The sequence below is a fragment of the Pelmatolapia mariae genome, linkage group LG4, assembly GCF_036321145.2.
Source record: "Pelmatolapia mariae isolate MD_Pm_ZW linkage group LG4, Pm_UMD_F_2, whole genome shotgun sequence".
Taxonomy (NCBI): Eukaryota; Metazoa; Chordata; class Actinopteri; order Cichliformes; family Cichlidae; genus Pelmatolapia; species Pelmatolapia mariae.
Genome location: NC_086230.1, coordinates 162996 through 190199, shown reverse-complemented (window position 1 = coordinate 190199; position 27204 = coordinate 162996). Strand labels below are relative to the sequence as shown.

The following is a 27204-nucleotide window of genomic DNA, read 5'->3' as shown; positions in this document are numbered from 1 at the left end:
GGCTTGGCCATTTAGTGCTCTGTATGTTAAAACAATAATTTTAAAACGAATTCTAAAATCTATTGGGAGCCAATGTAAAGAACATAAAATAGGAGTGATGTGAGCTCGCTTGCTAGAGCGAGTTAGTAGTCTGGCTGCTGCTTTTTGTATAGCTTGGAGGCGAGAAAGAGATGATTTATCCAAGCTGGTAAACAGGGAATTACAATAATCTAAACGTGATGACACAAATGCATGGACAATTTTTTCCAGTTCAGCAAAGGAGACCATATGTCGCAGTTTAGAAATATTCCTTAAATGAAAGAAACAGGAACGAGACGGAGATTTTACGTGTGAGTCAAGGCCCAAAGAAGAGTCAAATATTACTCCAAAATTTCGAATATTTGGCTTAGCGGAAGAACAGAAAGGGGCAAGAACCTGACTGATTTTAGAATATAGATCAGGAGGAGCTATGATCATGGTCTCTGTCTTGTTCATGTTTAAAACAAGGTAATTGTTAGAAAGCCAATCAGAGATTTGAGTTAAAGCCTGGACTAGGGTGGACAGCCTATCCAGCTGATGAGGCTTAAAGGACATATACAGCTGAATGTCATCGGCATAGAAATGATAAGAAAGGTCACTGAATAATGCCAGCTAAAGGAAGCATATAAAAAGAAAATAATAATGGACCCAAAACTGAACCCTGTGGAACCCCGCAGGTTAGGGCAGCAGTGTTAGAGGAGAACCTATCAGTCCTAACAGAAAAGGTCCTGTCTGATAAGTAGGAAGAAAACCAGTCTAAGGCGGTGCCAGATATACCAGCCAAAACCTTGAGCCTGTTGAGTAGGATTTTGTGGTCGATGGTATCGAAGGCTGCGCTAAGATCTAGCAAAATGATCACGGAACAATTTCCTGCATCAGATGCCATTAGTAGATCATTATGGACCCTTAAGAGAGCGGTCTCCGTAGAGTGCTGCTTTTGAAAGCCAGACTGAAAAGGGTCAAAAATCTGCAATCGGCATAGTAAGGACCTGAACTGATTTTCCACAATTTTTTCTAGTAATTTACTTATAAATGGCAATCTTGAAATAGGACGATAACTACTAGGGGAGGTAGGATCTAGATTCTGTTTTTTTAACAGAGGGGTTACCTCAGGGTGTTTAAAATAGGACGGAACACAGCCTTGCCTCAGTGAATTGTTGATGATGGATAGTAGTGTGGGACCAATGCTGGTGAGAGTCCCAGACAGGACAGAGGGAGGTAATATATCTAAGGAGCATGATGAGGATTTCATTTTACCTATTACTGCAATTAAGTCATTGAGTGTGATTGGAGAAAAAGAAGTAAGTGACCCGGGACAACAAGGGGCATCTTCATAAGGGGAGGCACTTGAGGAGATTTTGGATCTCAAGTCCATCACCTTATTTACAAAGTAATTGAGGAAAGTGTTGCAGTCTTCATCAGAAAGTAACACAGCATGCTGAGTTGGAGGAGAAACAATACTATTGATAGTATCAAATAGAATTCTTGGGTTATTTTTATGACGATTTATGAGATTATTGAAGTAAGAGGCTCTGGCCTCTTTAACTGACTCATTAAATAAGTGAAGAAGTTCTTTGAAGTGTTCCCGATGGACAACCAGCCCAGTGGACTTCCAGAGACGCTCTGCTTTTTGACAGGAGCGTCGAAGACCACGGGCTTGATTATTTAACCATGGTGTGCAGGAACTAACAGTGCAATGACTAGTTTTGAAAGGAGCAACCTGATTAAGAATGGCAAGACAGTGTTCATTAAAAGAATTAATAAGGATGTCAACCTTGTCAGAAGAAGGTTTAAAATTAAAAAGTGAAGAAACTTTAAAATGACAGAGTCATCAATGAAGCGCCTGCGCCTAATAAAGCTTTGGGAAAGAGACTCTGAATTGAACAATACATTAAAAAAGACTGACTTATGGTCGCTAAAAGAAACATCATTTAAGTTCATGTGGTCAAGGGAAACACCACAGGTGAAGACCAAGTCCAGAGTGTGCCCAGCTGTGTGAGTAGGACCTGATACATGTTGAACAAAATTGAAAGAGTCCATAATGCTCAGGAACTCCTTAGTGGTACTATTTGATGAGTCCTCTGCATGAATGTTGAAGTCACCAACAATGATAACCTTGCCCAGTTTAATCGTGGAATTTAAAAATTCTTGTAGGTCTGACAGAAAAGATGTAGCAGATCCAGGTGGACGATAAATTAAAATGCCATATATGGGCTGTTCTCGTCCAATTTTTATCATAATCATCTCAAAAGAGTCGTAACAGCTAGAGGAGATCATCTGGCATAAGAATGTCTTTTTGAAAATTACCGATGTTCCACCTCCTCGTCGAGATATCCGAGGTGCACAGAGAAATGAACAGTCAGCGGGACACAGCTCTAAAAGATGTGAGAAGTCATTCTCACGCTGCCACGTCTCAGAGATAAACATAAAATCAAGCTTCTCCGTACAGAACAAGTCATTTAAGATATAAGACTTGTTGGCAATTGAGCGGGCATTAATTAACATCCATTTAACGCTGCGACTCACCGGGACAGGGGTAGAGTTTCCAGGAACAGAGTTCGTACTATGCGGTAAGCTGCGCAGCAAAACAGGGTTCCTGCCGCGATGAGGCATTGCTTTCCATGCTTTTAGGTGGAAGCCTGGGTGGTAAACACAGTGGGTTGTGGGGATTAATCCAGCTCCGACAAGTCTCAGGCGGATCTTACCGCTAGCAGCCCAGGAATAAAGCCCACGAAGATCTGCCTCTTTCCGAAGACGACGGAGCAGGACAAGAAAGCCGGCTCTCTTCCCCTGCTTCCTCCGACGAGGCCTCTGAAGCAAAATTGAGCTGACCGGCAAGAGTGGAGGTAAACCGGGTGCTGCGTCGCGCTCAAGCGGTGGTGGGAAAACAACGTCATATCGTTGACTCTGAAAGTTATCCATGACTGATTTGATCGCCAGTAACGCATGGCGATCGTAAATCCGAAGGGAGGTGACACCGGACAAAACTGTAGCAAGAACACTTGCATAACATATAAAGTAAACAAACACACAGACGGAGGCAGCGGCACAGCCAAACACAGGCGCCATCTTGCTTCCAAATCACACACACAAGGACGAAGAAGCAAGTGATCAGAAATTAGCACTTCATCAGCTTTGCAGTTGAAAGGAGTAAGTCCAGAGCAACAAACTTGGTCCTAAGTATGGCCCTTAGTATAATTAGGAAAGTTTATATGTTGTTTAAAGCCAAAACTATCGAGGCAGGATGAAAAGTCTTTGGTGAGAGGATGATCATTGTTATCCGTATGAATATTAAAGTCTAACAGGAGTATTATGTTAGGGGAAACAGTCTCTCTGGGAGTAGTAAGGGCTATCTTATATTATCTTAAACTTTATGATATAACACGCTGACCCTGATCTGTTCTGTTTTTTCAAAGATGTACTCTTGTGTTTTTGCAGATGAAAAATGAAGGAACCTCTTCAGAACCAACTCCTGAAAATACTGGGAGATTTAGGAGAGAAGGAACTTAAATATTTTAAGTGGTATCTACAGAAATCTGACTTACTGGATGGTTTAGCAGCAATTTCAAAGAGTGATCTTCAGACAGCTGACAAAGCGGAAACAGTGAATATGATTATCAACAAATGCAAAACTGAAGATGCTTTAGAAATCACAAGGAAGATTTTGGACAAAGTCAAGACTCGAACAAGTCAGTAACAGGAAAAGAAAATAATATCTCTCACTCACACACACACACGCACACACACACACAAATATATATATGTATATGTATAACTCCCCGTTCGCCCCTGCGGGCGGTCAATCCTTCAAGCTCAGGTCCTCTACCAGAGGCCTGGGAGCTTGAGGGTACTGCGCAGTATCTTAGCTGTTCCTAGGACTGCGCTCTTCTGGACAGAGATCTCGGATGTTGTTCTCGGGATCTGCTGGAGCCACTCGCCTAGCTTGGGAGTGACTGCACCTAGTGCTCCGATTACCACGGGGACCACCGTTACCTTCACTCTCCACATCTTCCCGAGCTATTCTCTGAGCCATTGGTATTTCTCCAGTTTCTCGTGTTCCTTCTTTCTGATGTTGCTGTCATTCGGAACCGCTACATCGATCACTATGGCCGTCTTCTTCTGCTTGTCTACCACCACTATGTCCGGTTGGTTAGCCACCACCATTTTGTCCGTCTGTATCTGGAAGTCCTACAGGATCTTAGCTCGGTCATTCTCCACCACCCTTGGGGGCGTTTCACATTTTGACCTCGGGACTTCCAGGTTATACTCGGCACAGATGTTGCTGTATACTATGCCGGCCACTTGGTTATGGTGTTCCATGTATGCCTTGCCTGCTAGCATCTTGCACCCTGCTGTTATGTGCTGGATTGTCTCAGGGGCACTTTTACACAGCCTGCACCTGGGGTCTTGGCTGGTGTGATAGACACCAGCCTCTATGGATCTTGTGCTCAGAGCTTGTTCAAGTGCAGCTATGATTAGTGCCTCTGTGCTGTCTTTCAGTCCAGCTTTGTCCAGCCACTGGTAGGATTTCTGGATATCAGCCACCTCCGCTGTCTGCCGGTGGTACATACCGTGCAGGGGCCTGTCCTTCCATGATGGTTCCTCGTCTTCCTCTTCATTCTTGGGTTTCTGCTGCCTGAGGTATTCAATGAGCACACTGTCAGTTGGGGCCATCTTCGCGATGTATTCGTGGATGTTTCTTGTCTCATACTGGACTGTGGTGCTGCCACTCACCAGTCCCCGGCCTCCTTCCTTCCGCTTAGCGTACAGCCTCAGGGTGCTGGACTTGGCGTGAATCCCTCCATGCATGGTCAGGAGCTTTCTTGTCTTGATGTCAGTGGCTTCTATCTCTTCCTTTGGCCAGCATATTATCCCAGCAGGGTACCTGATCACCGGCAGGGCGTAGGTGTTGATAGCACGGATCTTTTTCTTACCGTTCAGGATACTCCTCAGGACTTGCCTGACCCTCTGCAGGTACTTGGTGGTTGCAGCTTTCCTAGCGGCTTTCTTGTGGTTCTCATTTGCCTGCGGGATCCCCAAGTACTTGTAACTGTATATCCTGGTGGTGTGGATCAGTGAATCGATGTCTCATTCACTCTTGGCATACAGGTTGATGTCATCCATGTACAGGAGGTGGCTGATAACTGTGCCATTCCATAGTCGGTATCCGTAGCCAGTCTTGTCAATGATCTCACTGGGGTTCAGGCCTGCAGAAATGCAGTGGGGACAGAGCATCTCCTTGGTATATCCTACACTTGATGGCAACTTGTGCTATGGGCTTGAAGTTGGCCTCTAGTGTTTTCCGCCACATCCCCATTGAGTTCCTGATGGAGGCTCTTAGGCTCCTGTTGAGTTCTAGGCATTCCAGGATCCAGGTGTGGGGCATCAAGCCATAGGCCTTCTTGTAATCAATCCAGTCTGTGCACAGGTTGATCAGCCTAGTCTTGCAGTCTCGGCTGATTGCTCGGTCTACCAGTAGCTGGTGTTTTGCGCCTCTGGTATTCTTGCCAATCCCTTTCTGTGCCCCACTCATTTATTTAGCCATATCCCTTTTCGTCTTAGCTGCTATGATGCCTGACAGGAGCTTCCATGTGGTACTGAGGCAGGTTATCGATTGGTAGTTAGATGGGACTGGTCCCTTCTGGGGGTCCTTGAGGATGAGGACTGTCCGGCCTTCGGTTAGCCATTCTGGGTGTCTCTCATCGACTAGCAGCTGGTTCATTTTTGCTGCTCATGGAGTGCAGTCAGCTTCTTCAGCCAGTAGGCGTGAACCATGTCAGGGTCTGGTGCTGTCCAACGCTTCATACTGGAGACCCTTTCTTGGATGTCTGCCACTGTGATGGTTACTGGACCCTGTTCAGGGAAGTTGCTGTGGTCTGCCCTCAGATCCACTAGCCACTGAGCATTGCTGTTATGGGTTGCCTCCTTCTCCCATATGCTCTTCCAGTATTGCTCTGTCTCAAGCCTTGGTGGTGCTGTTCTCATATTTGTCCTGCCACTGAGAATACACCTTGGCTGGTCTCGTGGAGAACAGCTGGTTCATTCTCCTCCCTTCGATCTCTCTGGTGTATCTCTTCAAGTGGCTGGCCAAGGCTGTGAAACGTTGCTTGGCAGTTTCAAAGGTCTCAGGTATAGACAGCTTGCTATACTTCTTGGGCACCTTCTTTGTCGCACCTTTCTGCAGCTCCAACAGTTGGCCAAACTCCTTCCGTGCTACCTTGATCCTAGCCTCTAGTCTCCTTCTCCATGGAGGGTACTCCTCCTTGTGGCTGTTCAACTTGTAGCCAAGCATCTCACTGATTACTGCTGCCGTGGTGTAAATCAGCTTGTTAGTCTCGGTAATTGTGGCTGTAGGTATCGTCCGTAGCACTGCATTTACATCATCTAGCAGATCTGCTGAGGGTACTTCATGTATTCTTGGTTATCGGCTACGGGGGATCCAAGTTTCAAGCTTTGCCATGATCCTATCTTGTCTATCTATCTATCTATCTTGTCTATCTATCTATCTATCTATCTATATATATATATATATATATATATATATATATATATATGCACTATACACACACACATACATACATATATATATATATATATATATATATATATATATATATATATATATATATATATATATATATATATATATCATGACCAATGCAAAAACAAGACCTCTTCATGACTTCAGATTTCCTCCAAAAGGTAAACAGCCACAAGTTGTGGTGAAACCACCAGCCCATGCAGTTACATCAGAAGGTAAGCATTCAGCAGTTTGTTTCAATGTGGTATTTTTTGCTGCTTTAGTCTTGATGTAGACAGCTTTTTAATTCCAAAATAAAACTGGTGGAATTAAAATTTAGTTGAAATTAAATTTGTTATTTAATATTTTTTTTCTTTCTTTAATTTGGCTTTTATTTATGTATTATGAAATTTTATTTTTTGGTTCCAATGTACAGCACTTTGTGTCAGCTGTGGTTGTTTTAAAGTGCTTTATAAATGAAGCTGATTGATTGATTGATTGATTGATTGATTGATTGATTGATTGATTGATTGATTGATTGATTGATTGATTGTTTGAGAATTCCAACCATAAAAGAACAAGCTGATGATTGCTGGTGGGAACCATTCACACGATGTGAACATGTCACACATGTCATTAGCTTATAGAAAATCTATTGAAGATTCATAAATAAAGACACAACATTTTCTCATTATAATGTATTTTTTACTGAACTTTTTAGGTAAAAAATGTCATTCAAAAATAACAGTTATGTTGACATGTTGCAAATTAAGTGGACGTGAAATGGTAAATGTTGTATAAAGTAACCAGTAACAATTATTTTGAAAGAAAAAGGTGAATAATACATTTAATATTAAAACTCATGAGCTATGTTACATGCTGTTTACAATGGAAAGACCTTTGAGTTAAAGCACACAACAGAGAAGTATTTTATAACACAACAGCAAGCATAATTCAAGGAGAAAGGGAGAGACAGAAAGAAACAGTAAGAATAAACAACACAATTACAATTTAACCCCATCCCCAAAATACATAAATAAATCAAAATAAATGAATAAGTAAATACATTTCCATGCACCACGTGTCTCGTTCTGTGTCCCTGACATCTACTTATTTGATACTTTTATTTAATCAGATGCTGTTAAAAAGTGTCAATTTAAACTCAAGTCCAGCCTAAAGGAGAAGTTCCAGTGCATGTCTGAAGGGGTTGCTGAAGAAGGAAACCCAATCCTTCTGAATCAGATCTACACAGAGCTCTACATCACAGAGGGAGGGACTGCAGACGTCTGTAAAGAACATGATCTCAAACAGGCTGAAACAACAATCAGACAAGAAGACATCTTTAAAGGCACACCTGGAAGAAAAGAACCAATCAGAACAGTGCTGACAATGGGAGTTGCTGGCATTGGGAAAACAGTCTTAACACAAAAATACACCCTCGACTGGGCTGAAGACAAAGCCAACCAGGACATCCAGTTCATATTTCCATTCACTTTCAGAGAGCTGAATGTGCTGAAAGAGGAAAAGTTCAGCTTGGTGGAACTTATTCATCACGTCTTTACTGAAACCAAAGAAGCAGGAATCTGCAGCTTTGAAGACTTCCAGGTTATGTTTATCTTTGATGGTCTGGATGAGTGTCGACCTCCTCTAGACTTCAACAACACTGAGAGTGTGACTGATATTACAGAGTCAACGGCAGTTTGTGCACTTCTGGCAAATTTAATCAGGGGGAAACTTCTTCCATCTTGTCGACTCTGGGTAACAGCGCGACCAGCAGCTGCCAATCAGATCCCTCCTGACTATGTTGACATGGTGACAGAGGTCAGAGGGTTCACTGACCCACAGAAGGAGGAGTACTTCAGGAAGAGATCTGGAGATGAAGCCAGCAGGATCATCTCCCACATCAAGACATCACGAAGCCTCCACATCATGTGCCACATCCCAGTCTTCTGCTGGATCACTGCTACAGTTCTGGAAGATGTGCTGAAAACCAGAGAGGGAGGACAGCTGCCCAAGACCCTGACTGAGATGTACATCCACTTCCTGGTAGTTCAGATCAAAGTGAAGAAGGTCAAGTATGATGGAGGAGCTGAGACAGATCCACACTGGAGTCCAGAGAGCAAGAAGATGATTGAGTCTCTGGGAAAACTGGCTTTTGATCAGCTGCAGAAAGGAAACCTGATCTTCTATGAATCAGACTTGACAGAGTGTGGCATCAATATCAGAGCAGCCTCAATGTACTCAGGACTGTTTACACAGATCTTCAAAAAGGAGAGAGGACTATACCAGGACAAGCTGTTCTGCTTCATCCACCTGAGTGTTCAAGAGTTTCTGGCTGCTCTTAATGTCCATCTGACTTTCATCAACACTGGACTCAATCTGCCGGAAGGACGACAAAGAAAAAAACGACAATCTCTCCACCGGAGTGCTTTGAACAAGGCCTTGCAGAGTCCAAATGGACACCTGGACTTGTTCCTCCGCTTCCTCCTGGGTTTCTCACTGGAGACCAATCAGATTCTCCTACGAGGTCTGCTGCCACAGACAGAAAGTAGCTCACAGACCAATCAGGAAATAGTCCAGTACATAAAGAAGAAGCTCAGTGAGAATCTGTCTGCAGAGCAAAGCATCAATCTACTCCATTGTCTGAATGAACTTAAAGATCCTCTTCTAGTGGAGAAGATCCAACAGTCCTTGAGATCAGGAAGTATCTCCACAGATAAACTGTCTCCTGGTCAGTGGTCAGCTCTGGTCTTCATCTTATTGTCATCAGAAGTAGAGCTGAATGTGTTTGACCTGAAGAAATACTCTGCTTCAGAGGAGGCTCTTCTGAGGCTGCTGCCAGTGGTCGAAGCCTCCAGTAATGCTCTGTAAGCAATATATACCCATCAACCCCCTCACCACAACCAAAAACAAACAAACAAAAAAAATAATTGCTTTCACAGCAGGAGAACAAATCCACAGTTCAACTTTTTTCTTCTTACTATTTCTTTAGATTGAGTGGCTCTAACCTCTTAGAGAGAAGTTGTAAGGCACTGTCCTCAGTTCTCAGCTCCCAGTCGTCTAGTCTAAGGAAGCTGGACCTGAGTAACAATGACCTGGAGGATTCGGGAGCAGAGCTTCTGTTTGCTGGTTTGGCAAGTCCACACTCTAAACTGGAAACTCTGAGGTCAGATGACATTACAGTTTTCTTGTGTTATAGAAAAAGAATCTTCCTACGATTATTTAACCTGAACTTATTGCTCTTATCACTGTGTTCTGTGTCAGATGTTTCTTACATGATGCTTTGTATTTTTGTCTTCAAAAAAGTAACATTTTTGATATGCTTTCGTAACATGATGTTGAAGCAGTAACTTTGGTAGAATAAATCAAGTTATTTATTTTATATATACCTCCCCAATTACATAACAACTGGAGTCCTGTATAAAATGTCAGTACAGAAAGGAATGAAACTTTTCCAAAAAATTTGGAAAGCTCATGAACCAATATTTCATTCCCAGCAGAATATAGAAAGATATGAAATGTTTTAATTCGGAAATTCTAAAATTTTATTAAAAAGCATGAGCTCATTTTGAATGTGATGGAAGCTGAAAATAGTTGCTGTAGGGACAACAGAATACTGAAAAAGTAAGCGCTACTAAAACCTTATCATATTTTGGAATGTTGTTACACGCTTACCCCAACTAACTGATTCTTTATTCTCCTCAAATGCAGTTTGTCTGGGTGAAAATATGAAAGGGACACAAATGTTTTGTTTATTTAATTTTTATTCTTTGGCCTGAAGTCTCTCAGGCTGTCTGATCACAGGCAAATTCTATACGTCTTTGGCTTCTTTGGCTCTAACCTCTAACCTTGGCCATCTGAGAGATTTGGACCTGAGGTACAATAACCTAGGGGACTCAGGTGGAAAGCTACGGGACCTACTGAGACCGATAACTTTAAGGTATGGAGAGGTCTGCTGCAGCTTGCCTGCTCTTTATCTGATAGAAAAGGAAATACTGTAAGCATTTTCTCTGTATAGCACTTTGTATTTCATTAATAAGAATGTAATACAATGATACAGATATAATAGTGAACTAAATACCAAATAATTTCCACAGTAATAATCAACTAGAGATTTGGTTTATCATTTTTAATAGAGCTGTCAGAGTTAAGAGAGCTGAGTACAGTAGTCCCTCGCTGTAACGCGGTTCACTTTTTGAGGAATCGCTGTTTCGCTGATTTCTTTTTGATGCAATTTTGCATGCGATTTTTTTTCTTTTTTTCTTTTTTTTTCTTTTACAGCGCATTATGTTCTGCATCCTGATTGGCTGTAGACCATCGTAACTCTATCTTGTGCCGTGTCTCCTGTACAGTATTGAATGCATTCAGCTTGTCAAATTTACATAAATCTTTGCTAGTAGAAGACAACAAACACAAAAGTGTCGACGTCAAAGGCCACTGCGGTAGCACCCAAAACGCAGAGGAAGATGATAACCATCACAGAAAAAGTTGGACTTCTGGATATGCTAAAGGAAGGTAGACGTTACCGTAATTTTCAAACCATAAAGCTCACCGGATTGTAAGGCGCATTAAGCGAAACAAAACAGTCAGATAAATCAAACTTTACTCAACTCATTATTCTTGCTTCCTCCACTTCCTTATCATTGATTCATTAATGTTGAATTCTCTCGCAGCTGCTCAATTCCCATGTTCTGAACCTGAAAACAGGGTTTGATCTCTGGTTTCATTCTATAATACTGGATTTATTTTTCTACAAAGGTTTGAACTTTGAGAGTGTTTAAACAAGAGAGAAATGTGTGAAACTGTCGATGCCTGTCTGAGAATAATTGTAAAAAATAAAGCTGGCTACTTCGCGGATTTCACCTATCGCGGGTTATTTTTTGAATGTAACTCCCCCAACAAACCAGGGAACGCTGTAATATCAAATTTGAATCTATGTAATAGGGCCATAAACATATAGGACTAATGTGGACAAACCTTTAAAAAATCCAAGGAGTCAAATCCATTTAGAATAGAATAGAATAGAATAGAATAATCCTTTAATTGTCCCACAAGGGGAAATTTGGTTGTAACAGCAGCAAAAACACACATATACAAACAAACAGTACACAGGACACAGAACAGAAACATACACAATTTTTCTTAAATATTTAAATTAAGGACAATGGTTACTATATACAGAGTATTGTACAGTTATTAAATTAAATAAAAATAACTACAGATAAGAGGCAAACCAGGTTGTAGTGCAACTCGGTTAATTAACTTATTGCAGTTACAGTGCTGATGTAAACATCTATGTTTGTTGGGAGCAGTTCTGATTGTACAGTCTGACAGCTGCAGGGAGGAAGGACCTGCGGAAACGCTCCTTCATGCATCGAGGATGCAGCAGTCTGTCACTGAAGGAGCTCTGCAGTTCAGCAACATTTACATTCATGGGGTGGGAGACTCTGTCCATCAGAGATGTTATTTTGGCCAGAGTCCTTCTGTCTCCCACCACCTGCACTGGGTCCAGGGTGCATCCCAGAACAGAGCTGGCCTTCCTGATGAGTTTATCCAACCTCTTCCTTTCAGCTGCCGATAAACCGCTGCTCCAACATACCACACTGTAAAAAATGACAGATGCCACCACAGAGTCGTAGAAGGTCTTTAAAAGCGCTCCCTGGACTCCAAATGACCTCAGCCGCCTCAGCAGGTAGAGTCTGCTCTGACCCTTCCTGTAAAGAGCATCAGTGTTGTGGCTCCAGTCCAGTTTATTATTCAGGTGAACACCCAGGTACCTATACGAGTCCACTATCTCAATGTCCACTCCCTGGATGTTCACCGGTGTCAGTGTGGTGGGTCTGCGTCTCCGGAAGTCCACCACCAACTCCTTGGTTTTCCCGGCGTTGATCAGCAGCTGGTTCTGCTGACACCAGTCTACAAAGTCCAGAGTCCACTGCCTGTACTCTGAGTCGTCCTCACCTGTGATGAGGCCGACTATGGCAGAGTCGTCAGAGAACTTCTGTAGGTGGCAGCGTGGGGAGTTGATGGAGAAGTCTGCAGTGTAGAGGGTGAAGAGGAACGGTGCCAACACAGTTGCCTGTGGGGCCCCCGTACTGCAGACCAGCGTGTCAGAGACACAGCCCTGTGACCTCACATACTGTGGACGTTCTGTGAGGTAGTCCAGTATCCACTGGGACATGTGGTGGTCCACTCCCGATAGCTCCAGCTTGTCCCTCAGAAGTCGTGGCTGGATGGTGTTGAAAGCACTGGAGAAATCAAAGAACATGATCCTCACAGTGCTTCCAGGCTTCTCCAGGTGAGTCAGAGCTCGGTGCAGGAGGTAGATGATGGCGTCCTCCACCCCAATGCCAGGCTGGTAAGCAAACTGCAGCGGATCCAATGAAGACCTCACCAGGGGGCGCAGATGGTTTAGAACCAACCTCTCGAGGGTCTTCATCAGATGCGATGTGAGGGCTACCGGCCTGTAGCTGCTGAGGTCCTTGGGATGGGAGGTCTTTGGTACCGGTACCACACAGGAGGTCTTCCACAGCTGTGGTACTTTCCCCAGTGACAGGCTCAGGTTGAACAGATAACCTAGGATGCCACACAGTTCATCTGCGCAGCACCTCAGGAGCCTGGAGCTGACGCCATCTGGACCTGCAGCCTTCCGCACCTTGATCTTGCGAAGCTCGTTCCTCACTTGAAGTGCTGAGATGGAGAGAGGGGGTTTTGGGGGAGGGGTGTGTATGTTGGAGTCCACAGAAGCCGGGGGTGGGTGTAATGACTGGGAGCTGGGAGGTGTGAAGCTGAGAGGTGTGAAGTCCTGAGATGAGGGACAGGCAGTCCCTGAAGATGAAGGAGATTGCAGCAGGGGGGGCGATGCTGTGGGAGGGGTGGGTGGTTGATCAAACCTATTAAAATATTTATTTAGGTCATTCACCCACCCCAAGTCTCCTGCAGCCTGGGGGGTTGGTTTTTGTCCTGAGATTGTCTTCAGGCTGTTCCAAACCCCTCTGATGTTGTCCTGTTGCAGCTGCTCTTCCATCTTCCTCCTGTAGTTTTCCTTCCCCTGCCTTATCTTCCATTTCAGCTTCTTCTGAACAACTCTCAGCTCCTGTTTGTCTCCAGCTCTAAAGACTCTCTTCTTCTCCTTGAGGAGAGCCTTAATTTCAGGATTTATCCATGGCTTGTTGTTAGAAAAACACCGTACCTTTTTGATGGGTACGGTGTTGTCCACACAGAAGTTCATGTAATCCGTAATGCAGTCTGTGATGCTGTTGAGGTTATCCTCCAGGGGGCTGCAGAGGTTGTCCCACACAGTAGAACGGAAACAGTCCCTCAGGGCCTCTTCAGTCTCTGCCGACCATTTCCTAACTGTGCGTTTCACTACTGGTTCTCTGTGTACTAGAGGTTTATACACAGGCTGGAGATGAACCAGATTGTGATCTGAGCCCCCCAGGGGAGGGAGAGGTGATGAGCTGTATGCCTCCTTGGTGTTGGCATACAATAAGTCCAATGTTTTATTGTCTCTGGTGTGGCAGGTAACATACTGGGTGAAGGTGGGGAGAGTGGAGGACAGGGAGATGTGATTAAAGTCCCCAGAGATCAGGAAAAGGGCCTGAGGGTGCTGTGTTTGGAGTCTGCTTGTTACGGTGTGCAGGACCTCACATGATTTAGTAATCATATAGCAATAATTTGGTGACAATCTGATATTCTGCTTACAATAAATTGGGAAAAAAAGAAAACCCCTCGCCTCTGCGGGTGGTCTATCCTTAAAGCTTGGATCCCTTACAAGAGGCTGCGAGCTTGAGGGTATTTACTGTGCAGTATCATCTCTATCCAGAAGAGTGTAGTCCTTGGAACATCTATCTCCGATGTTGTTCCCGGGATTTGCTGGAGCCACTTGCCTAGCTTGGATGTCACCGCAGTGCTCTGATTCCCACTGGGACCAGAATCACCTTTACCCTCCACAGCTTCTCGAGCTCTTCTCTGAGCCCTTGGTATTTCTCAACCTTGTCATGTTCCTTCTTTCCTTCTTTCGCTATCACTACACCCATCTTCTTCTGCTTGTCTACCACCACTATGTCCGGTTGGTTAGCCAAAACCATTTTGTGCATTTGTATCTGGAAGTCCCACAGGATTTTAGCTCAGCCATTCTCCGTTCAGCCATTCACCCTAGTGGGCATCTCCCATTGTGACCTCAGGACTTCCATTCCATATTCAGCACAGATGTTTCTGTACACTATGCCGGCCACTTGGTTATGGCGTTCCATGTATACCTTGCCTGCTAGCATCTTGCACCCTGCTGTTATGTGCTGGATTGTCCCCAGGGCATCTTTACATAGCCTGCACTTGGGGACTTGCCTGGTGTGATAGACCCAAGCCTCTATGGATCTTGTGCTCAGAGCTTGTTCCTGTTTTGCCATGATTAGTGCCTCTGTGCTGTCTTTCAGTCCAGCTTTGTCCAGCCACTGGTAGGATTTCTGGATATCAGCCACCTCCTCTATCTGCCGGTGGTACATACCGTGCAGGGGCCTGTCCTTCCATGATGGTTCCTCGCCTTCCTCCTCTTTCCTGGGTTTCTGCTGCCTGAGGTATTCACTGAGCACGCTGTCAGTTGGGGCCATCTTCGTGATGTATTCGTGGATGTTTCTTGTCTCATACTGGACTGTGGTGCTGCCACTCACCAGTCCCCGGCCTCCTTCCTTCCGCTTAGCGTACAGCCTCAGGGTGCTGGACTTGGCGTGAATCCCTCCATGCATGGTCAGGAGCTTTCTTGTCTTGATGTCAGTGGCTTCTATCTCCTCCTTTGGCCAGCCTATTACCCCATCAGGGTACCTGATCATGGGTAGGGCGTAGGTATTGATGGCCCGGATCTTGTTCTTACCGTTCAGCTGACTCCTCAGGACTTGCCTGACCCTCTGCAGGTACTTGGTGGTTGCAGCTTTCCTAGCGGCCTCTTCATGGTTCCCATTCGCCTGCGGGATCCCCAGGTACTTGTAACTGTCCTCTATGTCTGCAATATTGCCTTCTGATAGTACAATCCCCTCAGTTCTGACTACCTTCCCTCTCTTTGTTATCATCCGACTACACTTCTCCAGTCCGAACGACATTCCAATGTCATTGCTGTATAGCCTGGTAGTGTGGAAAAGTGAATCGATGTCTCGTTCACTCTTGGCATACAGCTTGATGTCATCCATGTACAGGAGCTGGCTGACAACCGCTCCGTTTCGTAGTCGGTATCCGTAGCCAGTCTTGTTAATGATCTCACTGAGGGTGTTCAGGCCTATACAGAACAGCAGTGGGGACAGAGCACCTCCTTGGTAGATCCCGCACTTGATGGTGACCTGTGCTATGGGCTTAGAGTTGGCCTCTAGTGTTGTACGCCACATCCCCATTGAGTTCCTAATGAAGGCTCTTAGGCTCCTGTTGATCTTGTACAATTCTAGGCATTCCAGTATCCAACTGTGGGGCATTGAGTCATAGGCCTTCTTGTAATCAATCCAGGCTGTGCACAGGTTGGTCAGTCTGGTCTTGCAGTCTCGGCTGACTGTTCTGTCTACCACTAGCTGGTGTTTTGCGCCTCTGGTATTCTTGCCAATCCCTTTCTGTGCCCCGCTCATGTATTGACCCATGTGCCTGTTCATCTTAGCCGATATGATGCCTGACAGGAGCTTCCATGTGGTACTGAGGCAGGTTATTGATTGGTAGTTAGATGGGAGTGGTCCCTTCTGGGGGTCCTTGAGGATGAGGACTGTCCGGCCTTCGGTTAGCCATTCTGGGCTAGCAGCTGGTTCATTTTTGCTGCCAGATGCTCATGGAGTGCAGTCAGCTTCTTCAGCCAGTAGGCGTGAACCATGTCGGGCCCTGGTGCTGTCCAACTCTTCATACTGGAGACCCTTTCTTGGATGTCTACCAAAGTGATTGTTACTGGACCCTGTTCAGGGAGGTCGCTATGGTCTGCCCTCAGATCCACTAGCCACTGAGCATTGCCGTTATGGGTTGCGTCCTTTTCCCATATGCTCTTCCAGTATTGCTCCGTCTCCAGCCTTGGTGGTGCTGTTCTCTTATTGTTCCCTTGCCACTGAGAGTACACCTTTGCTGGTTCTGTGGAGAACAGCTGGTTTCCAAGGCCTCAGGTATGGACAGCTTGCTGTATTTCTTATGCACATGCTTTGTCGCGCCTTTCTGCAACTCCGTTAGTTGGCTAGCCTCCCTCCGTGCTACTTTGATCTTGCCCTCTAGCCTCCTTCTCCATGGAGGGTACTGCCCCTTGTGGTTGTTCAACTTGTAGCCAAGCATCTCACTGATTACTGCTGCCGTATTGTAGATCAGCTTGTTAGTGTCGGTAATCGTGGTTGTAGGTATCATCCGTAGTGGTGCATTAACATCATCTAGCAGACCTTCTGAGGGTACTTCACGTAATCTTGGTAACCGGCTACGGGGGATCCAGGTTTCAAGGTTGGCCATGATCCTATCTTTCAGGTCAGTTCCTCTCGCACTCAACGATCCTTCTCCTATTACACTTGGGGCTATGTACCCAATCTCGGGTGGGGGTGATGATATCTCCCCCCTGACTGGCATCCTGACTCCTCCGTAGCGTTGATCTTGTACCTTCTTTCGAATGTTGGAACACTGAGCTACTAGTTGTTTTGCCGTCATTGTAGATGTTGGGTATCGAAGAATCCATAGGTCCCTCATCCTATGGATTGAGGGCGTTGTAGTAGCATTCCAACAACGCCCTGTTTTTGTCTCTTGCCCACCGATGCCTTCTTGTTCCAGTAGCCCACTTGTTGTCAAGGTGCCCTGGTTCCTCAACACCTGACGCGGACCTTGTTGATCCGCGTGTAGTCTAACCACTACGCTATCCAGCTGCTATATATATATATATATATATATATATTTCCAATGTAGTGTAGGTCATGCCTAACATCTACTACAAACTTTGTTTTTTCCCCTTATTTTTCTCCTTATTGGACTGACTCTGTTCTTTTTTATTAATTATCTTTCTCTCCGGGTGTTAAACCAGGATTGTTTTTGTCAAACTCTTCCATCATGTCAACATCAGCACTTTCTTAAATCTCTTCAGGAGCCCTAGTCCTGCTCTAATCCTGTCTTCCACCACCTCTGCCCCTTCTTCATCACCATCAACTACACCAATACTCTATTAAGACTCTTCATCGCAGTGTTTTCACTGAGCCTCTTGGTGGCGCTGTCACTTGGTGTTCGCTCGCTTTGTGGTAGAGTATCACTTCCTGTTCCTGCTCAAACACAGTGGTGTTTCTGAGTAGCTTTTCTGCTTAGCAATTTAATTTAAATCTTTTGATACATCCCTTTTTCATAGTATAATCTTAACGTGCTTCATCTGAATCACCCTTTCTGTGTACTCACTCCCTAATTTATAGCCGAAGTATTCACTCACTGTCTCTTTACTGTTTCGCTAGCTTAGCTTAGCTCGTAGCCGACTCGTTAGCACCATGGCTACTTCACCTGTCCCTCCTGCACTTTCCTGCTCATTGTGTCAGATGTTTAGTTACTCCTCGGCCTCCTTTAGCAGTAATGATACCTGTAACAAATGTAGCATATTTGCAGCTCTGGAGGCCAGGATTACTGAATTGGAGACTCGGCTTCGCACCCTTCATTCACCCGTAGCTAGCCAGGCCCCTGTAGCTGGTGCAGCCGAAGATAGCGCAGGCCCCGCTAGCTGTTCCCCGGCAGACCCCAAGCAGCTGGGGAAAGAGGGCGGCTGGGTGACGGTGAGAAGGAAGCATAGTCCTAAACAGAAGCCCCAGGTACACCACCAACCTGTTCATGTGTCTAACCGTTTTTCCCCACTCGGCGACACACCCGCCGGGGGTCAAACTCTGGTAATTGGTGATTCTGTTCTCAGACATGTGAAGCTAGAGACACCGGCAACCATAGTCAATTGTCTTCCAGGGGCCAGAGCAGGCGACACTGAAGTAAATTTAAAACTGCTGGCTAAGGGTAAACGTAAATACAGTAAGATCATAATTCACGTCGGCAGTAATGACACCCGGTTACGCCAATCGGAGGTCACTAAAATCAATATTGAATCGGTGTGTAACTTTGCCAAAACAATGTCGGACTCTGTAGTTTTCTCTGGTCCCCTCCCCAATCAGACCAGGAGTGACATGTTTAGCCGCATGTTCTCCTTAAATTGCTGGCTGTCTGAGTGGTGTCCCAGAAACGATGTGGGCTTCATAGATAATTGGCAAACCTTCTGGAGGAAACCTGGTCTTGTTAGGAGAGACGGCATCCATCCCACTTTGGATGGAGCAGCTCTCATTTCTAGAAATATGGACCAATTTATTAAACCCCCCAAAATATGACTATCCAGAGTTGGGACCAGGAAGCAGAGTTGCAGTCTTACACGCCTCTCTGCAGCTTCTCTCCTCCTGCTACCCCTCCAAAAACCCATCTCCATTGAGACGGTGTCAGCTCCCAAAAAGACAAAAAACAAACCAAAAACCAGCAATAAACAACTTAAACATAAAAAATCACAAAGAAAGAACAATACAGTATCCACATCTGAACCAAAGAGTAAAACAGTGAAATGTGGATTATTAAATATTAGGTCTCTCTCCTCCAAGTCTCTGTTAGTACATGACTTAATAATTGATCAACAAATCGATTTACTCTGCCTTACAGAAAAATGGTTGCAGCAGGATGAGTATGTTAGTTTAAATGAATCAACACCCCCGAGTCATTCTAACTACCAGAAATCTCGAAGCACAGGCCAAGGGGGCGGTGTGGCAGCAATTTTTCACACCAGCCTATTAATTAACGAAAGACCAAGACAGACTTTTAATTCATTTGAAAGCCTGATGCTTAGCCTTGTCCAACCCAGCTGTAAAACTCAGAAACCAGTCTTACTTGTTATTATCTATCGTCCACCTGGGCCTTACACAGAGTTTCTCTCTGATTTCTCAGACTTTTTATCTGATTTAGTGCTCAGCTCAGATAAAATAATTATTGTGGGTGATTTTTACATCCATGTAGATGCTAAAAATGACAGCCTCAACATCGCATTTAATCTGTTATTAGACTCAATTGGCTTCTCTCAAAATGTAAAAGAACCCACCCACCACTTTAATCACACTCTAGATCTTGTTTTAACATATGGCATAGAAACTGAACATTTAACAGTGTTTCCTGAAAACCCTCTGCTGTCTGATCATTTCCTGATAACATTTACATTTACAATAATTGATTACACAGCAGTGGAGAGTAGACTTTATCAAAGTAGATGTCTTTCTGAAAGTGCTGTAACTAAGTTTAAGAATATAATCCACCCACTGTTATCATCTTCTATGCCCTGTACCAACATAGAGCAGAGCAGCTATATGAACGCTACTCCAACAGAGGTCGATTATCTTGTTAATAATTTTACCTCCTCACTACGTACGACTCTGGATACTGTAGCTCCTGTGAAAACTAAGGCCTCAAATCCGAAGTACCTGAATCCGTGGTATAATTCTCAAACACGTAGCCTAAAGCAGATAACTCGTAAGCTGGAGAGGAAATGGCGTGTCACAAATTTAGAGGATCATCATTTAGCCTGGAGAAATAGTTTGTTGCTTTATAAGAAAGCCCTCCGCAAAGCCAGAACATCTTACTATTCGTCACTGATTGAAGAAAATAAGAACAACCCCAGGTTTCTCTTCAGCACTGTAGCCAGGCTGACAAAAAGTCAGAGCTCTACTGAGCCAACAATCCCTTTAACGTTAACTAGTAATGACTTCATGAACTTCTTCACTAATAAAATTCTTATCATTAGAGAAAAAATTACCAATAATCATCCCACAGATGTAATATTATCTACAGCTACTTTTAGTACCATTGATGTTAAGTTAGACTCTTTTTCTCCAATTGATCTTTCTGAGTTAACTTCAATAATTAATTCCTCCAAACCATCAACGTGTCTTTTAGACCCCATTCCTACAAAACTGCTCAAAGAAGTCCTGCCATTAATTAATTCTTCGATCTTAAATATGATCAACCTATCTCTAATAATCGGCTATGTACCACAGGCCTTCAAGGTGGCTGTAGTTAAACCCTTACTTAAAAAGCCATCTCTAGACCCAGCTGTCTTAGCTAATTACAGGCCAATCTCCAGCCTTCCTTTCATATCAAAAATCCTTGAAAGAGTAGTTGTCAAACAGCTAACAGATTATCTGCAGAGGAATGTCCTTCAATGCACATATTAAACAAATATGTAAGACTGCTTTCTTCCATTTGCGCAACATCTCTAAAATTAGAAATATCCTGTCTCAGAGTGACGCTGAAAAACTAGTTCATGCATTTATTACTTCCAGGCTGGACTACTGTAATTCTTTATTATCAGGATGTCCTAAAAACTCGCTGAAAAGCCTTCAGCTAATCCAAAATGCTGCAGCAAGAGTACTAACAGGGACTAGAAAGAGAGAGCATATTTCTCCTCTATTGGCTTCCCTTCATTGGCTTCCTGTTAAATCCAGAATTGAATTCAAAATTCTGCTCCTCACATACAAAGTCTTAAATAACCAGGCCCCATCTTATCTTAATGACCTTGTAGTACCATATCACCCTATTAGAGCACTTCGCTCTCGCACTGCAGGCTTACTTGTTGTTCCTAGAGTATTTAAAAGTAGAATGGGAGGCAGAGCCTTCAGTTTTCAGGCCCCTCTTCTGTGGAACCAGCTTCCAGTTTGGATTCGGGAGACAGACACTAGCTCTACTTTCAAGATTAGGCTTAAAACTTTCCTTTTTGCTAAAGCATATAGTTAGGGCTGGACCAGGTGACCCTGAATCCTCCCTTAGTTATGCTGCAATAGACGTAGGCTGCCGGGGATTCCCATGATGCATTGAGTTTTTCCTTTCCAGTCACCTTTCTCACTCACTATGTGTTAATAGACCTCTCTGCATCGAATCATATCTGTTATTAACCTCTGTCTCTCTTCCACAGCATGTCTTTATCCTGTTTTCCTTCTTTCACCCCAACCGGTCGCAGCAGATGGCTGCCCCTCCCTGAGCCTGGTTCTGCCGGAGGTTTCTTCCTGTTAAAAGGGAGTTTTTCCTTCCCACTGTCGCCAAAGTGCTTGCTCATAGGGGGTCATATGATTGTTGGGTTTTTCTCTGTATTTATTATTGTGCGATCTATTGTACAATATAAAGCGCCTTGAGGCGACATTTGTTGTGATTTGGCGCTATATAAATAAAATTGAATTGAATTGAATTGAATTCTTCCTCCAGCTTTCAAAAATAAATTAGACATGAAGATTTTTTCCTCCTGAATGAAGCAGCACTTCTCTAAAACTAGGAAATTGAGTTCATATTAACTACCAGGATAATTATAGTTCAATATTCTCTTAACTTGTAATGCTCTTCTTATTATCAATATACTGATCACTGAAATGTCCATGTGTGCATGCTGAAAGAAACTGTGCTGGTCTGACCCCCTTCCTCCTTTCAGAGTGGAGCCTACTGGAGTCCAATGGTTGAGACCAGGTCTGAGGAAGTGTAAGTGTGTTTTTGATGTGATTCATGAAAACACAGCAGTACACATTCAACCATCTTCAAACGGTCACATCACTCATTCACATCTCTGATGTCAGGAGTCATCATCAAAGTGTCATTCAATGAACACATGATGGATCAATAACTGCAACTGGATTGTGTTTGTTTTCTCCATCAGATTCCTGTCAACTCACAATCGACACAAACACAGTACACACAAACCTCAAACTGTCTGACAACAACAGGAAGGTGACACGTGTGAAAGAGGTTGAGTCATATCCTGATCATCCAGACAGATTTGATGGTTTTTATCAACTGTTGTGTGGAAATGATCTGATTGATCGCTGTTACTGGGAGGTCGAGTGGAGAGGAAAGGTTGAGGTATCAGTGAGCTACAAAGGAATTGGGAGGAAAGGAGGCAGTAATGACTGTGGGTTTGGATACAATGAAAAGTCCTGGAGTCTGAGCTTCTCTGACAATGGTCCTGATTCTGTCTGGCACAATAACAGAAAAGAATCCACATTCTTCTCCTCCTCCTCTGTGTCTAACAGAGTGGCAGTGTATGTGGACTGTCCTGCTGGCACCCTGTCCTTCTACAGAGTCTCGTCTGACACTCTGATCCTCCTCTACACCTTCAACACCACATTCACTGAAAGTCTTTATCCTGGATTTTGGGTCGGGTTTGGTTCCTCAGTGTGTCTGTGCTGAGTTGAGTGTAAAGATTGTCCTCCTGTTAGAGAAACACTCTGATTGTTGAAGAGATAGTTCAGTCGGTATATGTCTGTCTCTTTCACTCGGAAAAACACTTTTTCAGTTTCATGGATTCAAATGACTAAATTACCTCCTCAAAATGTCTCGAAGTTCTCTAAAGGCCTGGTAATGAACTAATTTGATTCAAGTGTGTTGACCCAGGGTGAGATCTAAAATCTTCAGGACACCGGCCCTTAAGTCCTGGAGTTCCTCACCCCTGTTCTAAGGCCTAATCTGTTGCCAATGTCAGACAGCTGTTTTGCAATGTTATTTTTAAATATCTGTAACTCCTGAACCATTTGTGCAACTGAAATAATTCCAAAAGTTCCTGAAAATAGTGACTCTTCCCTTTTCAGTGATATTAGGGTCATTGCAGTAATCCCAGACACAGTGTAACAGCAGCCCAGTGAAGATGACGGTCATTTGAAAAAAGAGAGAGTGAGCGAGTGTGATGGAGCTCTGCTCTAAGCTTTATTTATTAATAGCATTATTTTAAAGTGATTCTGAATTTCACTGGAAGCCAGTGAAGGGAAGGACGGATAGGTCTAATATGTGACTGCTGGCTAATTTTCATTAGCAGTCCACAACTGACATAAGAGAGAACCAAGGGGAGACGGCAAGGAGAAACTGTTTACTGAATTTAGCGGGGATAACGTCCATTGGGCAATTTGCATGTGTGAGACTACAGATCTGTTGAGGAAACTGGTTTGAGCTCAGACAACAGAACTGGGTGAGAGACTTGGAGTGGTTGAAGAGGTACAGACTTGAGATGTGACCTGATACTGTTCGTTTCCCTAGTGAAGAAATCTAAAAGGTTTTTGCAGTCATTAGAAGACATGGGAGTGAAAGCACATTGAGGAGAATTAAGATGTTTGCTTATGGTGTCAAATACGAACTTTGAGTTATGTTTGTGATCGTTAACCAAACTAGTAAAATAAGATGTTCTTGCACCCTTTATGAGATGGTTGAGTCAATAACACCTTTACATAGAGACAGTGAACATGGAGAGTGGTCTTTTTCAATCTACCTTCAGCTTTTCTGCACTCGTTTCTGTGGTGGTGGATGTGATCGCTGATTCAGGGGAAAGACTTGAGATTTTTAATGGTGTGATGCAATCCAGAATTGATGAGCATATATAATTAAATAAATGAACTCAGCCTAATAATTCAGTTACCAAATGTACAGGATGGGGATTTGGTGCTACTCAAAGATAAAGGTAAAAAAAAAAAAAAAAACAGGGGCCTATGGCTCTTGTCACCAAGGCTCACCCTGACAGTCATGAAAAAGTCAGGAAGCTTTAAGATAAGGTAAAAGGAGGGACCGTTAACCCCTCATTTGGGCCAGTAACTGAAATAGTGGTACTTATGTCTACTTAATTACCCAGCACGGGCAGTCCTTTTGTTATTATCCATTGGACCACTGGTCCATTGGTCCATTGGACTGCTGAGAAATTGATAGTGGCATTGTGTTCAATACAAGGCAAGGAGTGTAATGTTATGTGCAGGTTAAGAGACTTTTTGTCATGATCCTGGGTTTGCACCCAGCATTTTCTGTTTGGACTCCATGTTGAGTGTGATAACTTTGTTTGATATTTTCCAGTTGACTTTGTTGTTTTTCAGTGTAAATATCACCTCTATTTAGGTTTTTTTATTTGTATTCATAATTTTCTTGGTTATTGTTACGGCCGTGGCCATAATTTGAATCCCAGAGGCTGGTTTTTTGTTTTGTGTCTTTAAGAGTCTGCAGGTCCTTCCTGTTTGGAGAGCTGGTGGCTGCTGATTGGTCTTCTGATCAAGTGGCTGTTTTGAAAAACCCTTTCCAGCAGTAGTCCTGGGGCAGCATCTGACAGCAGCAGCAGACCTGTCCTTGGCCTCCAAATCCTCCAAATGACTTTTGTGCATGTGTTTTCCCAAGGATTGTTGAACTTTGTAAATAGATTGTAGATTCTTATCGCGTGTAAATAGGTACTGAAGCTGACGGGGTGAACTGCCATATTATTTCCTGTACTGTTTTCTCCTGTTTTTTCAATTAGGGAGTTAGGGGGTAGCACTTGTCTTTTGTTTGGTATTTGTTTCACCCTGGGTTTAGCTAGCACCTCCCTTTTTCAATAAGCTTGTTTTGTTTGTTATTTTGGCCTTTGTTCACCCCAGAGTTAAAGCTCTCAATTTAGACACGATATAACCAACTTTCACTTGTAAATCAACTTCTGGGTGTGGTTTTGGGGACCAGGGTGGGGTCACTTTCATTTTAAACTTTATGTTGCAGTCCTGTACCCCCAGAGCATGATGTAACAGTTATTCTCACAGATGCCTTCTGTTCCCCCCATGCCTAGTCTGTGTTTCTCTTATATCATGTTTTGTTAGTTTTGCCTTTGTGTTTACTTCGACCTGTCAAGTTCATGTTTTTTAGTCTCAGTCTTTGTGTTAAATTTCCCATTTTATTTTGATAGTCTTGTGCTTGCTGCATGTGTGTTCATTTTTTCTTCCCTCTTGCTTATTAGTTGATTCCTAGTTTTCCCTAGCTGAGTCATGTTCCTTGATGCCCATATCTGTATTTAAGCCCTCTGTTTTGATGTTCCTTTCTATTACTTGTTTAGGGTCATGAGTAGGGTATTACAGGAAGCCATTATAGCCTTGAGATCTGCACAATGAGTTGTACAAGTCTCCCTGTTTAATTCTTTTGCATCCATCTGTGTTATGCCATGGAGAAGCTTTGTTTCTAAGTTTATATTGTGTTTCATACTTATGGGTAGTAAGCGATGCATATTTTATTGTTTTGACTCACATTTGGAGAGGTTTATAAATAAATGCCTACACCAGTTGGCAAGGTGTATTGAACATATAATTCTTTGTTTGCACTGAGAATATTTCTTTGTATGCTTTGTAGTTTCACAGGTTCTGGAAACGAGCCTTAAGAATGTACACTGGTGAAGACAAACAAGTAAACAGCCCTTGACTTTACTTCATGTTTGAGTCATCATTCAACCCTTTTGGTACCTAGTACATATGTTTACTTATCTGTCACTATGTGCAGAGCCACAGACGCAGGGGACAGAATAGTAGTAGTTCATTTAGAGAGATCATCAAAATGTAAATTTATGTCACCTACCAAGATAATTTTATCGAAGTTAACAATAACACATGTCAGGAGATCAGAGAATTCATTCAAGAAATTACTGCAGGATTTGGAGGTCAATAAACTGCAATACAGCAAACTAGATTCTCAAATTGAATTTTGATAGGTAGTAATTCAAATGAGTTAAAAGAACCAGAATAAGATAGGACACAGTTTAGTTAATGATCAAAAACCACTTCTATTCTCCCAGCACAGGTTAATAACTTGAAACTTTGGTGGGAAACATTCTATGAGAGGACAACAATCAACTGGTCTGAGCCAAGTCTCAGTAACAAAGAAAATTTGTGTAAACTCTGCTTATAATAGATACATTGGCACATAGACATAATTATGAAGAAGCACATAGACGGACACAGAAGAACAGAGAAAGAGACAAGCACTCCCCACCCACATGCAAATGTAACACACACACACACACACACACACACACACACACACACTACAGGCCTACATCCACATCCACAACTAGACCCTCTACTAGACAAATGAGATAATAGTAATAATAGTAATAATAATAATAATAATAATAATAATAATAATAATAAAAATAACAACAACAACAACTTTGTTTGAAAGTGCTTTATAAAAAAGTACTGAAAAGCTGTTTGAAGGTTAAAGGGATAAATAAAAACAATACAGAATAAAAATATACAGTTTAAAACAAATACAACTAAAGGGAACAGCGGTAGTTCTATGTGTAAAAAGTTCAGGCATAGAATTAAGACACGTAGGGTGGGGTGAACAAGTGTGTCTTTACCTTAGAATATTAGGCCGGCCTGCTCTGGGAAGGTTTTCAAAGCTATGGGAGGTTGTTCCACAGAGATGGAGCACAAAAAGGAAAAAGCACGCTCCCCAACTGTTTTTCTTCTGGCTTTAGGAACTTCTAGAAGGCCAGTATCCTGAGATCGGAGAGGATGGGATGGTCATAGAGGTGCAAAAGGTCAGAGATATATGAAGGCGCCAATGCATTTAAAGCCTTGTAGGTGAGCAACAGGACCTCGAACCTGACAAGGTAATCAGTGAAGAGATTTCAGTACTTAAGCAATGTAGTAACCAAACCTGGAGTAATATTTCCCAGTTTTGCTTAAAATACAGCAGCCGCATTTTGTACCATATGTAAACTTCTTAAACTTTTCTTTGGTAACCCAGAGAGTGTTATAATAATCAGTATCAATATCTTGATGCATGCTCTATCATCCAGGCAGTAAATCCCAAAAGGTTGATTCTGTTCATCTGGACGTAGCCTTTTCAGTTTTAGAAACCTGTCATCAGTCATCCAAGTG

At 43.3% G+C, this 27204-nt stretch overlaps 1 protein-coding gene across 1 annotated transcript; it reads left to right on the top strand.

Moving 5' to 3' along the window:
- The first annotated feature begins 6668 nt into the window (after positions 1-6668).
- Positions 6669-22744, top strand: LOC134625677 (protein NLRC3-like). The gene is made up of 7 exons (XM_065470645.1): positions 6669-6774; positions 7674-8608; positions 8657-9405; positions 9531-9704; positions 10320-10478; positions 21993-22039; positions 22215-22744. Exons 1-7 carry the CDS (start codon positions 6669-6671, stop codon positions 22742-22744), a joined length of 2700 nt encoding a protein of 899 aa, XP_065326717.1.
- Positions 22745-27204: the final 4460 nt, after the last annotated feature.

Coding starts and splice junctions, on each gene's coding strand:
- LOC134625677 (XM_065470645.1), top strand. CDS start 6,669: ATGACCAATGCAAAAACAAGACCTCTTCATGACTTCAGATTTCCTCCA. Junction 6,775..7,673: donor CCATGCAGTTACATCAGAAG/GTAAGCATTCAG, acceptor TTATTTAATCAG/ATGCTGTTAAAAAGTGTCAA. Junction 9,406..9,530: donor GAAGCCTCCAGTAATGCTCT/GTAAGCAATATA, acceptor CTATTTCTTTAG/ATTGAGTGGCTCTAACCTCT.